This window comes from Pteropus alecto, unplaced genomic scaffold (assembly GCF_000325575.1).
Source record: "Pteropus alecto unplaced genomic scaffold, ASM32557v1 scaffold135, whole genome shotgun sequence".
Lineage (NCBI taxonomy): Eukaryota > Metazoa > Chordata > Mammalia > Chiroptera > Pteropodidae > Pteropus > Pteropus alecto.
In genome coordinates, this window is record NW_006438076.1 from 547778 (window position 1) to 562153 (window position 14376).

A 14376-nucleotide genomic window follows, 5' to 3' on the forward strand; every position below is an offset into this window, starting at 1 on the left:
GAATTTTCAACTTCATCACTTACCAGCTATGTGACCCCCCTAAACATCAATCTCCACACCTGTGAAAAGAATACTAATAATACCTTCTTAGGAGAGTTTTTAAAATGTGAAAATGAGATCAAATGTGAACGTGGCCGTTACTATTTTTTTTTTATGGACAATGCATAAGAAGACAGATTATTAGTTTAAGCCAAGACTTCTTGGTAGTTTTACATGAGGTACCAAATAAATATATCTTTTTCTCTAAATAAAAAAAAAAAACATATATAGTTTTTAAAAGTCAAATGGTTTGTAAAGCTGATAGTGAACAATAGCAGTCTCCAGCTCCACACCTTCTCATTTCTAATTTCTATTTTTCAGAAGTCATTACTCTTAACTCTTTCTTCTGGACTTTACTCCTCTCTTTCTAAACAGCATGCTTTATTTCTTGATTTTCATTTTTAGATACTATATTTTGTCTTTCTTTTATGGTAAGAGAAGATATAGCTCTCTTATAACTTACCCCTCCCCACCCAATACCACACAAACACACACTTCCCCTTCTTTCATTTTCATAGTATAGTTATTTCGACATTTGGAGTTAAATCAGTATTCATTATCTGCATTGTAATAACTATGTAACTTTTATTCACAATTGTACCTATACTAAATTATATTTTCTTTCTGGGATAACTTTGTAGGTTTTGGTGGAGCAGTTGCCCATTTGGGGCTTGTAAGTTTCTATTTATCACCAGCTTATCCTCCATACTCTCTAATAGAACTAAAAATGTTCTCTTAGTGTTTGCAGACATATCGAGCCACCTTTTTTACCTGCATGAAAACATCCCTCCTAGGTCCTTCTGTCCCACAACTCGGTCCAGGCTGATTGCTCTCCAGATGTACAATGCCACTGTCGAAACTTTACCCTCATCCTGAAAATTCCCTTCCTCCCTCCATCACAAGTTAGATCCCTTCTTTTCTTGGTCTCTTGATGACATTTTTTCTTATTTTTACTCCCTGCTTTTTAGTGCACTTCTTTGGTAGCTTCCTGAGAAAGGCGTATGGGAGGTAAATGTTTTGAGACTTTGATATGAAAATGCTCTTATTCTACTCTTGCATTTGATTGGTAGTTGGCTATAGAATTTTAGTCGGTAATTTTTTCCCCGTAATTTTTATGGTATTACACCATTGTCAGCTAAGCCAAAATGCTCCAGCAAAGTCAGATACTAGTCTGCCACATTTCTATATGACCTGTTTTGCTTTGTTTATATTCACTCTGCATGCTTTTAAATTTAGAACATACCTAGTGGTCAGTTTTCACATTGATTCATCTTGGAGTGGATTCTTTTTCATTCTTTCCTCTGGGCACTCAATGGGCCTTTTCTCTCTGGAAACTTCTGAGAAATTGTCTTATCTCCTTGATACTTTCATTGCAACTTAAACCTCATCCCACTTCTCTATTTTCTTTCCCTGTTCTCTTTCTGTAATTGTTGTAACTTTTAAACCAACTCTTTAATTCTCTCACATTCTCTTTGTCAGTTTCCCATGTATGGATTTCCTCCAACTCATATCTTGATTTGAAAATATTTTATTTCTAGGAACTAACTTCCTTCCTTCCTTCCTTCCTTCCTTCCTTCCTTCCTTCCTTCCTTCCTTCCTTCCTTCCTTCCCTCCCTCCCTCCCTCTCTCCCTCCCTTTGTTTTCTTTTTTTTTTAAATTCTATCATGTATCCAAATAGCCGCCTCTTATTAACTGAAGAAACCCTTCCTTCCTTCCTTCCTTCCTTCCTTCCTTCCTTCCTTCCTTCCTTCCCTTCTTCTCTCATACCTCCCTCCCTTTTTTGTTTCTCCGAATATCCCTCCTTTATAGCATCCTAGTCTTGTTGCATGGATATAATCTCTGTGTGAGAATACTATTGATAATTATAGGTTTTGTTTTGTTTAAATCATTCTTTGCTCATCATAGTATTTGCTTCTCTCTCATTTGGCAGCTCACTTTTATTAAGACTTTGCAAAGTTTTCAACTGAATTTTCACAGAATTTTTTTTAAAAATTGAGTTTTAGAAATATTAACAGCATTTAACTTAATTATGAATTAAAATAACCTTGCATAAATAGTTATAGAAACACTTTAAGTTGATTTTAGGTAAGCTTATAATTCAAATTATATTAGTTAAGGTGGTCAGGAATAACAAAGAGAAACCCATTAACCAGAAAATTTATTGTGTCTTGGATAGCAATCAGTACATTTTATAGAGAGAATTGAACTTGTGGGTGAATTAAGAGAACATCTGTAAGAAGATACTCTATTATATAAAGAGTTTATATGTATATGTATGTATCATATGTAGAGTATGTATATACATACATGTTATATAGGTACATATATTATATACATGCACATATATACATGTATATACATGCATGTTATATATGTACACATATATGGTGAAGTACATATATCCTATGTGTTTTATATAAATGAATCTCCACCATGTGTTATCTCTTGTATATTTATCCCTTGCTATGTAATGTATTTCTATCACCTAGTATATATAATATCTATATATTATAAACATTGTAATATAGGGACTTTGGAGCCAAACTGCCCATATTAGCCGTATGACCTTGTGTCCTTGGGCAAGTTCCTTTTCCTCTCTGGGCTCAATTTCATTGTTTGTAAAATAGAGATAATAGTACTTTTCTCATAGGCTTGTTATAAATATTAAAGGAAAACTACTTACAATGAGGCCTGTTAAATAACTGCTATTTATATGAGTTAATTATCATTATTATCATTGTTATCTGTTACATATATCCCTGTATTCATTTCATTATGTATTTTATCTGTACACACACACGTAAACATAAGTGTATATCTCACATACACATATATACTATATTTATAGATATAGCTTTCCTACTATATTATGTTTATGTACTGTAATTATATTTTCCCTTTCATAGTATCTGTTCTCCTTTATTATATATGTAGATATTTCTCAGTAATATGAGCTGTTTCCCCTACTAATTACAGATATAGTTCCCTTGATATCTATATGATCTTTTCTACTGAACATTACCTATCTCTCCTGATATATATTATGTGTCATACATATATCCTATATGTTTCTTATATATACTATATTACCTATTTTATAGATAACTCCTCTAAAACACAAGCTTCTTGAGGTCATGAATTGTGTATTGTCACTATATTTTCAGAATAGAACTTTGCACATAGTAAATGTTCAATAATATATATTGCATATACATTTTATATATTTAGTATACTATATATTTTATAGCCTCCAGATATATGTATATTTATATGTAGAATGTATAACTTAATGTTCTCTTTATCTCCTGATGTATATTACCTACCATGTATGCCCTCTTGTTTTATATATATATTGATTATACACATCTTCTACCTATATATAATCCCTTGTCATATATCACCTGCTATGTAATGTGTTTTTATAGTGTAGCTTCTACATAATTTGTGTGCATATCTCCTACTTTATATACTTCTTTTTATCCATACTTTTAAAGAGTTTAACATTCACATTTCCTAATTTCTGAAATGTTCTTGAAAAACATAATTTTTAATACTGTTCTTTTATGTGGATGGGCCATATGTTATGTGATTTACCTATAATCTATTTATATGGTCAGGGGGTTTCTCTCAGTTTTGAACACTACTATGAGGACCATCCATTTAAATGAATCTTGTGGAGAATTTTAGTATAAACACTTGACAGTGGAATTCTTAGAAATCAAAGATACTAAAATTTTCTTCCCAACATACGGCAGTTTCTAAATTGTACTCCATCAAGGTTTATCCAATTTACGCTCTGCTGGATATAAAATGCTCATTTATGATACTCTTGACTAAAATTCTCCATTGGCTTTTAAAAGCATCTTTATAATTAGATATATGAATAAAATGGTAATCTTAGGTTCTTTGAATTTGCATTTTTTGTAAAATACATTTCTGAAGTGCTTTACTCTTTCCTTTTCTACCTGCCCCCACTCCAAATAATGAAATTTTACATTGTTTTCTAAACATATTTCTCAAGCCTCTGTATACTCAGGTAGGGACATTTGGAGAGATGTGGTAGTTGATAGGTTCTATCTTTGTGTATTTATCTGATTTAACTTACATTTAAGCTGATCATACTTTATTTCCAAAAATAAATTTTTTTATATATGTTGTTTTATATCTAGCTACACCTATCTCCCTCCACTCCCCTCCTGTCTCTCTGTATATATATTTGTTGTTTAAATAAAGCAAAACTAGAATGTATACAATTAACCAGGATAATTAGGATTTGGAGTAGGCTTCTTTTTAAAAGCACATTATTTGCTCAAATAGTCTCCCCCCTTGATGCCTACTGGAATTTTCCTTTTAACTCTTTTTAGGCTTGTGAAACATTTTTGTTTTTTTATACAGAAGATTGAGAAATATCTATATATTTAAAGTTTAAGTCCTTTCCTATTAGCTTGTCTGCTGCAAGTGGAATAGCATAACTTTGTGATATCATTTGTCTAGAAACTAGCTTTTGTGGAGGATTCACTTCACTGGTGTCCTTGAAACTAGATATCTGACAGCCAGGAACAAATATTCCTAAAGATTTTTTTTTTTTTAAAAACTAAGACTGTTTTCTCAGAGCCAGTCCTGTAGAAGGTTTCATTTTTTGCTGCATCTACCTTAGGTGTTTTTTCTCAGTATTTCATAGATGTAATTACTGTATGTAGAATATGCAATTCACAATATTCTTCTCACTGCCCTGTAATAGTAATAATATTCAAACATAATAGGCAGCACAAAAATTTGCTGGGGTTTCTATGGTTCTTTTTTTGTTTTACCATTGAAAATTTATTGATTAATTACTGGAGCTTTTAGGCTCTGTACTGCTACATAATGTTTCTTTTTGTTAATGTGTTTTATTTCCTTTTCCAGAACACTGGAGTTCCTAATGAGACACTTGTCTCTTCTAGCTGACTATTGTTCCATCACAAACATGCATGCAAAAAACCTAGCAATTGTTTGGGCTCCAAACCTGCTCAGGTAAGTTGAATTCGACTTATGACTTGAATAGAACCAGTCATCTTAAATAAAAGTCTAATTCATCAGTGTTCCTTAAGGACAATTTTTACAAGAAAAACTAATCTGTTGTTTCTATGAGCATCTCCCCAAAACAGGCAATTGGGGCTTAGCCAAGGCACTGTGAAAGTATGTTTTCTTCCTCTGGTTAGTCTGTGATTTACACGTTAAAAAAAAAATGCCCTTTAAGACTACTGCTGTCTTTGGGACTCTCTGATAGTAATATTGTTTTCCCCACAGATCAAAACAGATAGAATCTGCCTGCTTCAGTGGAACAGCGGCTTTCATGGAAGTGCGAATCCAGTCAGTGGTTGTTGAATTCATCCTCAATCATGTAGATGTCCTCTTTAGTGGGAAAATCAGTGCAGTCATTCAGGAGGGGGCAGGTATGGCTCATATGGATTTTGTTTACTACCAGGAACATGCATCTAACCTTCTAAAGGAATGGAAACCTGCATTTCTTATCTCAGTTTAATAAATTTGTCTTTGGTAGGAAGCGCCTAATTTATGCCTAGTTCCCAAAATGCACAATTTAACAATTATTTTGTATATACTTAGTGAATACTACATATTAGACCATTTTATGATCTAAGTTCAGAACACACTTGTGTGTATGTGTCACTGTTAGCACCCTGGCATATCACCCTTATATTCCCCACTTAGTATAAAGCCCAATTATTTTTGCCATTTAAAAAGCTTAATGAAGAAAATCTAAAACCATGCAGATAGATAGATTGGTATACACACACTCACACATATTTATATTTTTTCCCCATGCAGAAAAGTTTTACTCTCTTCATTGTTTTTCTTTCTTTCCAAAGCTTCTCTATCAAGACCCAAGTCCCTGCTGGTTTCCTCTCCATCTGCCAAGCTGCTGACATTGGAGGAAGCCCAGGCACGAACACAAGCTCAGGTCACTTCTCCAATTGTGACTGAAAATAAATATATTGAAGTAGGAGAAGGACCTGCTGCACTTCAAGGAAAATTTCATACCATCATCGAGTTCCCACTTGAAAGGTAAAATTCATTAAATTCTCTTAAATGTGATGTCATGGCTATGTGTTCTTTTCTTTTCTTTTACTTTTACTTTTGTATTTTAATATTACTATATTGATTTGGGGCTAGTCTCAGAAAAACCTGTTCATTTGACTATGGATGATACTTCACAGAGAATGATGCAAATGATTCTTGAAAAGCTTTACAACATCATTATCTTTTTAAGGAAGAAGAAAGTCAATTGCACAAGGCAGATTGTTAGGAAAAATGATACACTTCCACTATATAGGGTACAATTTTCTCTCTGAGATACATTGTCTAGAAATTTGTTCAGAAATTAACTATGTTGGAATGGCTTATTCAAAAAGTAATAAATGAATAACAACTTGACATTGGTTCTACATTAAGTTTAGAATAAACCAGTGCTTCTCACAGTGCGAACCTTCAACCAGCTGTACCAGCAGCCCCTGGAAGTTACCAGAAATGCTAATTCTCAGGCCCTACCTAGATTCACTAAATCAGAAACTGTGGAGTTGGTGTCTAGCAATCAATCTTTTATCCAGCCTTCCAGGTGATTCTGATTTGTACTGAAGTTTGAGAACCACTGCAATTTACTCTCTCAATATGCCTTCCAGCTTTGAAAGTCTCTGTTTCTCTAAAGAAATGATAACGTGGTTTCTGTATCTTTACTAAGATTTAGTAGGAAGACTATAATGTATGTAAGTTAATTTTGATATCTCTCTTGCTCCTTTGGCTATTACACATGAGTATCAGGATTTCAATTACCTAGATCAGGTAGTACTAATAAAACTTGAGAATTTATTCTTCCCGTATTTTAGTATACCTCTTTAACTTCCTTTCACTTCCATGACTAAAAATATCCTAAAAATAAAAAGTTAGAACATGCACTACTTTGTCATTCTGCGTTTGTCTTTGGCTTCTTGAATTTATATTTTAGCTCCATAATTTTCTCAAAAATCTCTATAGAGTAGTAATCATGAGAGTAGTTACTGTGGTACATATCGTCCTGGCTTCCAGCTTCGACTCCATCATGTACTAGTTTTATAACATTAAGGAAGTTTCTTAGACTTCTTAGTGTCATAATTTCCTCAGCTACATATAAGTTAAACTACATATAAGTTAGCACAGTGCCTAGTATTCAGTATATGTTAGTTATTATTTTTAGTACTTTTCTTCAGTTTTGGCTTAAGTCTCCTTACTCACATGTAAAATCATTTTCTCTAACTCTGTTTTATTTTTGGAGTTTTACTATTTCCTATTCCCAAATATATCTTATTCTCACTTATTGCCCAGATTGTGAGGTTAGACCTAAATATGAAAATCTGTATAAATTATTTTTGTGAAACTAGTTACTAATATTAAAATCCAAACAGTGCCTTAGCCTCACTGCATAGAGTATGCTGTATGGATGGTGGATGTGTACTGTTTCAGTTGTGCATCTCCTGGCTGTTTGGTTCTTTCCATCATTTGTTCATTTTCCATAAGTAAAGATCATCCTTTGAATATCCTGATACAGATCATTTTCTCTCTCATAGGAGGAGACCTCAAAATAAAATGAAAAAATCTCCCGTGGGCAGCTGGCGTTCTTTTTTCAACTTGGGAAAATCATCATCGGTTTCTAAACGGAAGTTGCAACGTAATGAGAGTGAGCCTTCAGAGATGAAAGCCGTGGCCCTGAAAGGTCAGCGCCCCCACGCCTTCCCTGCATGCCGCTGCTGCCAGGGCAGTTTGCACGGTGGGCCCACACTTCTATGCGGTCGTGGCGGTTCTTCCCTTCCTGTGGATATGTATTCAGTGTACTGTTATAACACGCTTCAGTATGATATGTCCACAGTTGTGTTGCTACATGTAACTTGTCTTCTTTACCAAATCTTTACCCTCAAATACATAAATTATATGCAAATATGTACAATACTTAATTTCTTAGAGGAGCTGTATGGATTATATACTTTGTGAATGTGGATAAAAATTCACAATGTATTTGTAACATCATTTGTATATTGTTGGTAATAACAAAACTGCTGTGGTGTTTAAATTTGTTAATCTATATTTTTACAGATACATAAAAAGGCAAAATCATGTTTCAAAATGCCTTTCAAGTTTATAACTTTTATAATCAAAGAAGCTATCTTTTTCCTAGATGACTCATTCATAAGAGTATTTTACTGAGTAAAATGAATCTATTACTGTTGTTGAAAATACTTTTTTAAAAATAATTTTTTATTTTTTAATTGCAGTTGACATACAATATTATATTAGTTTCAGGTATTCAACATAGTGATTAGACATTTATATAACTTACGAAGTAATCACGCCAATAAATCTAGTACCCATCAGACACCATACAGTTATTACAATACTATTGACTACTCTCTATGCTATACTTTACAACCTCATGACTTTTGTAACTATCAATTTATACTTCTTAATTCCTTCTTCTTTTTCACCCATCCCCCCACCACCCTCCCATTTGGCATCCATCAATCAGAGTGTTGTCTGTATCTATGTGTTTCGTTTCTGTTTTGTTTATTTTGTTCTTTAGATTCCACATATAAGTGAAATCATATGGTATTTATCTTTCTCTGCCTGATTTACTCCACTCAGCACAATACCCTCTAGGTCCATCTGTGTTGTTGCAGATGGCAAATTTCATTCTTTTTTATGGCTGAGTAATATTCCATTGAATATATGTACCCCCTCTTCTTTATCCATTCATCCATTGATGGACATCAGTGGGTGGTGGGAGGGCTCAACAGAGAATCAGTGGCTTCTGCCAATACCTCTGTCTGGGAGAAAGCTGCCTCTCTAGGCCTTGCCTTGAAGCCAAGCAATTTAGTTCCTTCTTGTATGTCCCTGAGTACATTTTGAGCTGCTGCCCCAGTGTTGGAGCTCAGAGCAAGTGAGTCCATCAGCAAGTCAGTCCATGTGTGAGCCCTTTAAGAGGAACGCCTGGCACTCCAGCTGTCCTCTATCTCACTCAGCTACAATCTCCACTGGTTTTTATAGCCAGAAGTAATGGGGACTTCTCTTCTTGGCACTGGAAATTCAGGTTGGGGAACCTGGTGTGGGGCCAGGACCCCTCGCTCTTCAGTGGGGAAACTCTGCAGCTGAGATATCCCTCCTGATATTTAACCACCACACACAGGTGTGGGACCATCCAGATTCATGTGTCCACCTCTCCTACCAGTCTCTACATGGCTTCTTCTATATGTCCTTAGTTAAAGGACTTCTGTTCAGTTAGACTTCAAGTGACTCTTAATGATGTTCGTTCTGCAGTTTAGTGTAATTTTGACATGATCATGAGAGGGGGTAAGCACAGCATCCACCTACTCTGGCACTTTGACCAGAAGCCAAAAATACTACTCTTTTAAAAAGGGTTTAAAACCCATGTTCTACTGATATTAAGAGCTTTTGCATCTAGGAAGGATAATAGTACTTTCTTCTCAGGTAATGTTAGAAATATAATGTTCAGTTCATGAATTTCTCCTTCATTTAGTTTGCAATTGTGTACTAAGCATGTGCTAGATATTTTGATAGCAGCCTCTACAAATAGAAAATTAAGATACTGCCCCTGCCTTCAAAGTAAGAAAATTAAGGCACTGCCTCTGCCTTCAAAGTCTTACTTTAAAGGGAAGTCATATGGGAAGTAATATGTGTAAGAAAATAAATTTCATGCTGAATCACAGCTATTGATATAGAGGTGTGTTCAAGATAATTATAGTAGAAAGTGTCAATTCATATGAGGAGAGGAGCTGGTGGTCAGAAAATATAAACTTTGACCTGGAATTTGAAGGATAAGTAGGGCTTCCCATTCAGGAAATGGGAGCAAAGTGTGTGCTTGTGTGTGAAACAGGGAACTATAAAGTATTTGACTGGGTAGTATAGTACAACAAGAGATTCAGATCATTAGCAGCCTCGTATGCTTGCCAAAGAGTTTTGGTTTTGTTCTGCATTCTGTGGGGGCTTATTGAATGGCTTCAGTATGTAACATGAACAGGTTTGGGTTTCAGAAAGATGACTTCAGCATCAGTGGAAGGAATATTTGGCAAGAGAATAAGACTGGAGGCTGGACAATAAGTTAGGAGACAGTTACCCTTGTACAGGCAAGAAACAATGAGTGTCTGGAATAAGCAGTAGCAATGGGAGTGGGAAATAGTATTGAAAGGTAGTTAGGAAGCAGAATCTACAGTGCTGGGTAACCAAATGATTGTGAAGGATGAGAAAAAAAAGGGGATCAAAGATACTTTTCAGATTTTGATTAAAGAATAAGAGAGAGAAATAAAATACTGTGGTTATTTTGGACATAGAGAATTGGACATGCCCAAGAGGTGATTAGTAGTATGGGTCTAGAATTCAGTAAAGGTGTTTAATATAACTAGAAATACATTCTTGGAAGTCATCAGCAACAGCTAAGGGTGAAAATACTAGAGATAGGTTTTATGGCCCAAGGAGAGCCTATGGAGTGAGAGAGGCATGTTAGGGGCTGAATGCTGGAGAAAAGCAGTGTTTAAGGATGGGAAAAGGCAGTGAGTGTTGTCATGAAGGGAGAATGAGAAGAAATGATTAGAAAGGTAGGCAGAGAGCAAAAGACAAGTGCTATCACCAGAAATAGTGGAGGAGGGATTTGAAAAGAAAGTGTCAGCAGTGTTGAGCCCTGCCAAGAAATGAAAGAGGATGAAGATATGTAAATCAGATTCAACATGTATAATTAAAATACCTCTGTTGGTTTCTTAGTACTGCCATAACAAATTGCCACAAATTGGGTGGTTTATTTTCTCACAGTTCTAGAGGCTGAAAGTCTAAAATCAAAGTGTCAGTAGGGCCATGTTTCCTCTAAAGGATCCAGGGAAAAAGTCTTCCTTGCCTCTTCCATCTTCTGGTGTCACCTGGCATTCCTTGGCTTGCCGTGGCATCACTCCGACCTCTGCCTCAGTCTGCTCATGGCATTCTCCTCTGTCCCTCTGTATCCTTTCTTCTTAAAGGGACACCAGTCACTGGATTTAAGGCTCACCTAAATCCAGTATGACATCATACTGGTCTTTAGGAAATATAAAAGGAAGATATTTTTTAATTCATCTCTATTCTCAAGTTTATAATTCTTCGAAAGAGATTTTTCACATGGGAAACTATTTGAGAACAACACATTATATAATATACTAAATTGAATATGCTAATCACTCTTGGAAGTTTAAATATGTATAGAAAAAAGCACTGCTCCCTTATACTGCATATATAACAATGAATAAAATTTCACTCTGTTTTTGATTCTTAAGGTGGCAGGGCAGAAGGAACCCTTCGTTCAGCTAAAAGTGAAGAGTCTCTTACTTCTCTCCATGCAGTTGATGGTAAGATTAAAAGCATCGATCATTTTATTCTATAACATATTTCATAAAAGAATACAACAGTTGAGAATATTTTATAAATATATGCTTAATAAATAGGCTATAGACTATCATTTCTTAAGAATACTAGCACCTATTTAATGTTGTCCATTGAAGTTTTAATATGGTACCAGTTTTTAATTTCTTTACTTTTGACATGATTGCTATTCAAATTGTATAAAAATTGGTGAAATGTTATAAGGTAACCATTTATATTTATTAATGCCCAGTGAAAATTTGTATTTCTTTTTTTAGATTTCACAATGAGGGCACAATGTTACAAAGTATAAAATTAAGCAGTTTTGATATTCAGACCAGTAGACTTTTGTTTTACAAGTGGGTTAACCAGATGTTAAATTTCATAGATCAGATTGATTATAGGATGTCTTCATTATCTAAGGAAAGTTAGTCCCAGAAGAAGGCAACTTAAAGTGAATCTGCTTAAAATGGGGATCAAAATTTTATGCTATATAGTGCAAAAAGGTTTGATTGTAACTTGAAAAACAAAATTTAAAAATTTGAAAATAAGTTTGTTTTAGCTTCTATTTAGTAAAAGGCAGGTTATAGTTGTAACTGTTTACTAATTTTTAGAATGAACAAAGGATTACTTCACTGCTGACTTGGAAGGAAATAAACTTTTTTGACAAAACCATCTAATAGCAGATAGGACATCCTTTACTTCCTGTTTGGCTTGTGCAGCAGGATTGTAAAGAAGGCCCTTTTTATAAAAGTTATCAAAAGCTACATTCATTTCCCAAGTGCTTTCCTTAAGTTGTTGATGTTCAAATCATGCTCTTTTGAAGTACCCTGGGATGTCATTGTCCTGGTCAATTTTCTCATCTCTGTTTAACTCTTCCAACTGCCACATCCTCATTGACCGAAGGCTTGTGATTGAAGAAATCCTCGTATATCACTTTAGTTGGCTGTTTATCATCTTAGGGGTTTTCCAAGATTTTCCATTTCACTGCAGTTAAGAGAATTCTTCACAAAACAATGCAGTGGGCTGGGTAGGTGCTGATATTAGACAGAAACTAATGTTTGAGTAGGGATTAATTTTATAAGTGGCCACTGCATTAATGAATGTATTTATAAGTGGCCACTGTATTAGTAAATGTATTTATGTTAAGACAGTTTCTTCCTCTCTATAGTACCCTTTCACTATGACAATTCTAATTGTAATCAATTGCTGAGATAGAGTACTTTTAACAGTTGAATGTTTAGCAATGTCGTAAAATTATGTAATGCTCAACCACTTTTTAGGACCCTTCCTGAGAAACTTAAAGCCTATTCTTATTAAGGGGGAAAAAAAGTAAAATTATTTTTAAGTATCTGAAAGAAATTCCTTACTTATATATATGTTAATACTTTATGGGATTGTAGAGACTTTTTAATTGAGAAGTTTATGTTTTTAAAAATTTCAGTGTGATGAGGATTTTTCCCTACCAAAAAATCCAAAAAAAACCTTTTGCTGTTGTATGTATATCCAAAGTACTATTTAAAGTAATTAATTCTACCTCACCAGTCATATGTGATAAAATACACAAATAAAAATTAAAAACTTGCCTAAAGTCACAACAGGAGTCAGTGTTGGACTATTAATAGAACCTAGGAGTTCTGCGTCCTTTTTGTCACTGAAACCATCAACTACTACATTCTCTCTCTGATTATATCAAATGTGTTCGTTATTTAGCATTCGGTTTAGAAGTTCCACCTATGTGACCCAAGAGACAGTAACTTGAGAGAAAACGAGAACTAATATTTTCTCACCCTATGTGCACTCAATAGTTGACTTGTGGTATGGTGATCCTGTGACATTCATACTTAGATATTGGTTTCCATTTTACCAGGTGACTCCAAGCTGTTCCGACCCAGAAGACCCAGATCTAGCAGTGATGCACTGAGTGCCTCTTTTAATGGAGAAATGCTGGGGAACCGCTGTAATTCCTATGACAATCTGCCCCACGACAATGAAAGTGAGGAGGAAGTGGGGCTGCTCCATATTCCAGCTCTGGTGTCTCCTCATTCAGCTGAGGATGTTGATTTGAGCCCACCGGACATTGGAGTAGCCAGCCTGGATTTTGATCCAATGTCATTTCAATGCAGTCCTCCTAAGGCTGACACAGAATGTCTGGAAAGTGGTGCTTCCTTTTTAGATTCCTTAGGGTACTCCAAGGATAAATCAAGCATCAATAAAAAGGATATGGAAGCAGGTGGTAGCCAGTCTCAGACTCCCGGAAGCACTGCAAGTTCTGAACCCGTCTCTCCGCTTCAGGAGAAACTGAGCCCATTCTTTACCCTGGACTTGAGCCCAAGTGAAGAGAAATCGTCTAAGCCATCGTCATTTACTGAAAAGGTTGTCTATGCTTTCTCTCCAAAGCTTGGACGGAAATTAAGTAAATCACCTTCCATGAACATATCTGAGCCAATTTCAGTGACCCTTCCTTCTCGGGTATCAGAAGTCATTCCTACAGTCTCAACGACAGCAGCCCAGACTGCATCTTCTCCCGCCTGGAACAGAAGCGGTGACGAAAGTGCTGTCATAAATAGATCCCCCACCCAGGTAGGAAAGGTGAAAACAAATGAGAGAGAGGCCCGAGAAGGATGCGAGTCTGAAGCCCAGCCCCTGGACCAGGTGGCTGCTGCAGAAGTAGAATCACCAAGAAAGGAGGAGCAGTCCATCTCAAGCAGTCAGAGTAAGGCCGTACCTTCTGGACAGACTCAGACAGGTACCATTTGTTTTCCTCCATTCTTTCCTTAAGCTAAGAGGGATCTTCAATCCTGTGTACCATCTGTGCCTTTTAAGAGAGAATTCGCTCCACAGCTAGCCTTTAATCAAAGAGAATGTATTTCTTGGTGGTGCTGATGGTTCAAAGCCCTAAATTAAAATCAG

At 35.4% G+C, this 14376-nt stretch overlaps 1 protein-coding gene across 3 annotated transcripts in view; it reads left to right on the forward strand.

The window, feature by feature from the left end:
* Nucleotides 1-14376, forward strand: part of ARHGAP32 (Rho GTPase activating protein 32) — a 173907-nt gene that overhangs the window by 150305 nt on the left and 9226 nt on the right. For all 3 annotated transcript variants that reach the window (XM_006915185.3, XM_015592038.2, XM_015592040.2), the window contains 6 exons: nt 4945-5052; nt 5329-5474; nt 5910-6105; nt 7641-7786; nt 11379-11450; nt 13334-14212. In XM_006915185.3, coding sequence (XP_006915247.2) covers nt 4945-5052; nt 5329-5474; nt 5910-6105; nt 7641-7786; nt 11379-11450; nt 13334-14212 — 1547 coding nt within the window. The remainder of the gene's footprint in view (nt 1-4944; nt 5053-5328; nt 5475-5909; nt 6106-7640; nt 7787-11378; nt 11451-13333; nt 14213-14376) is intronic.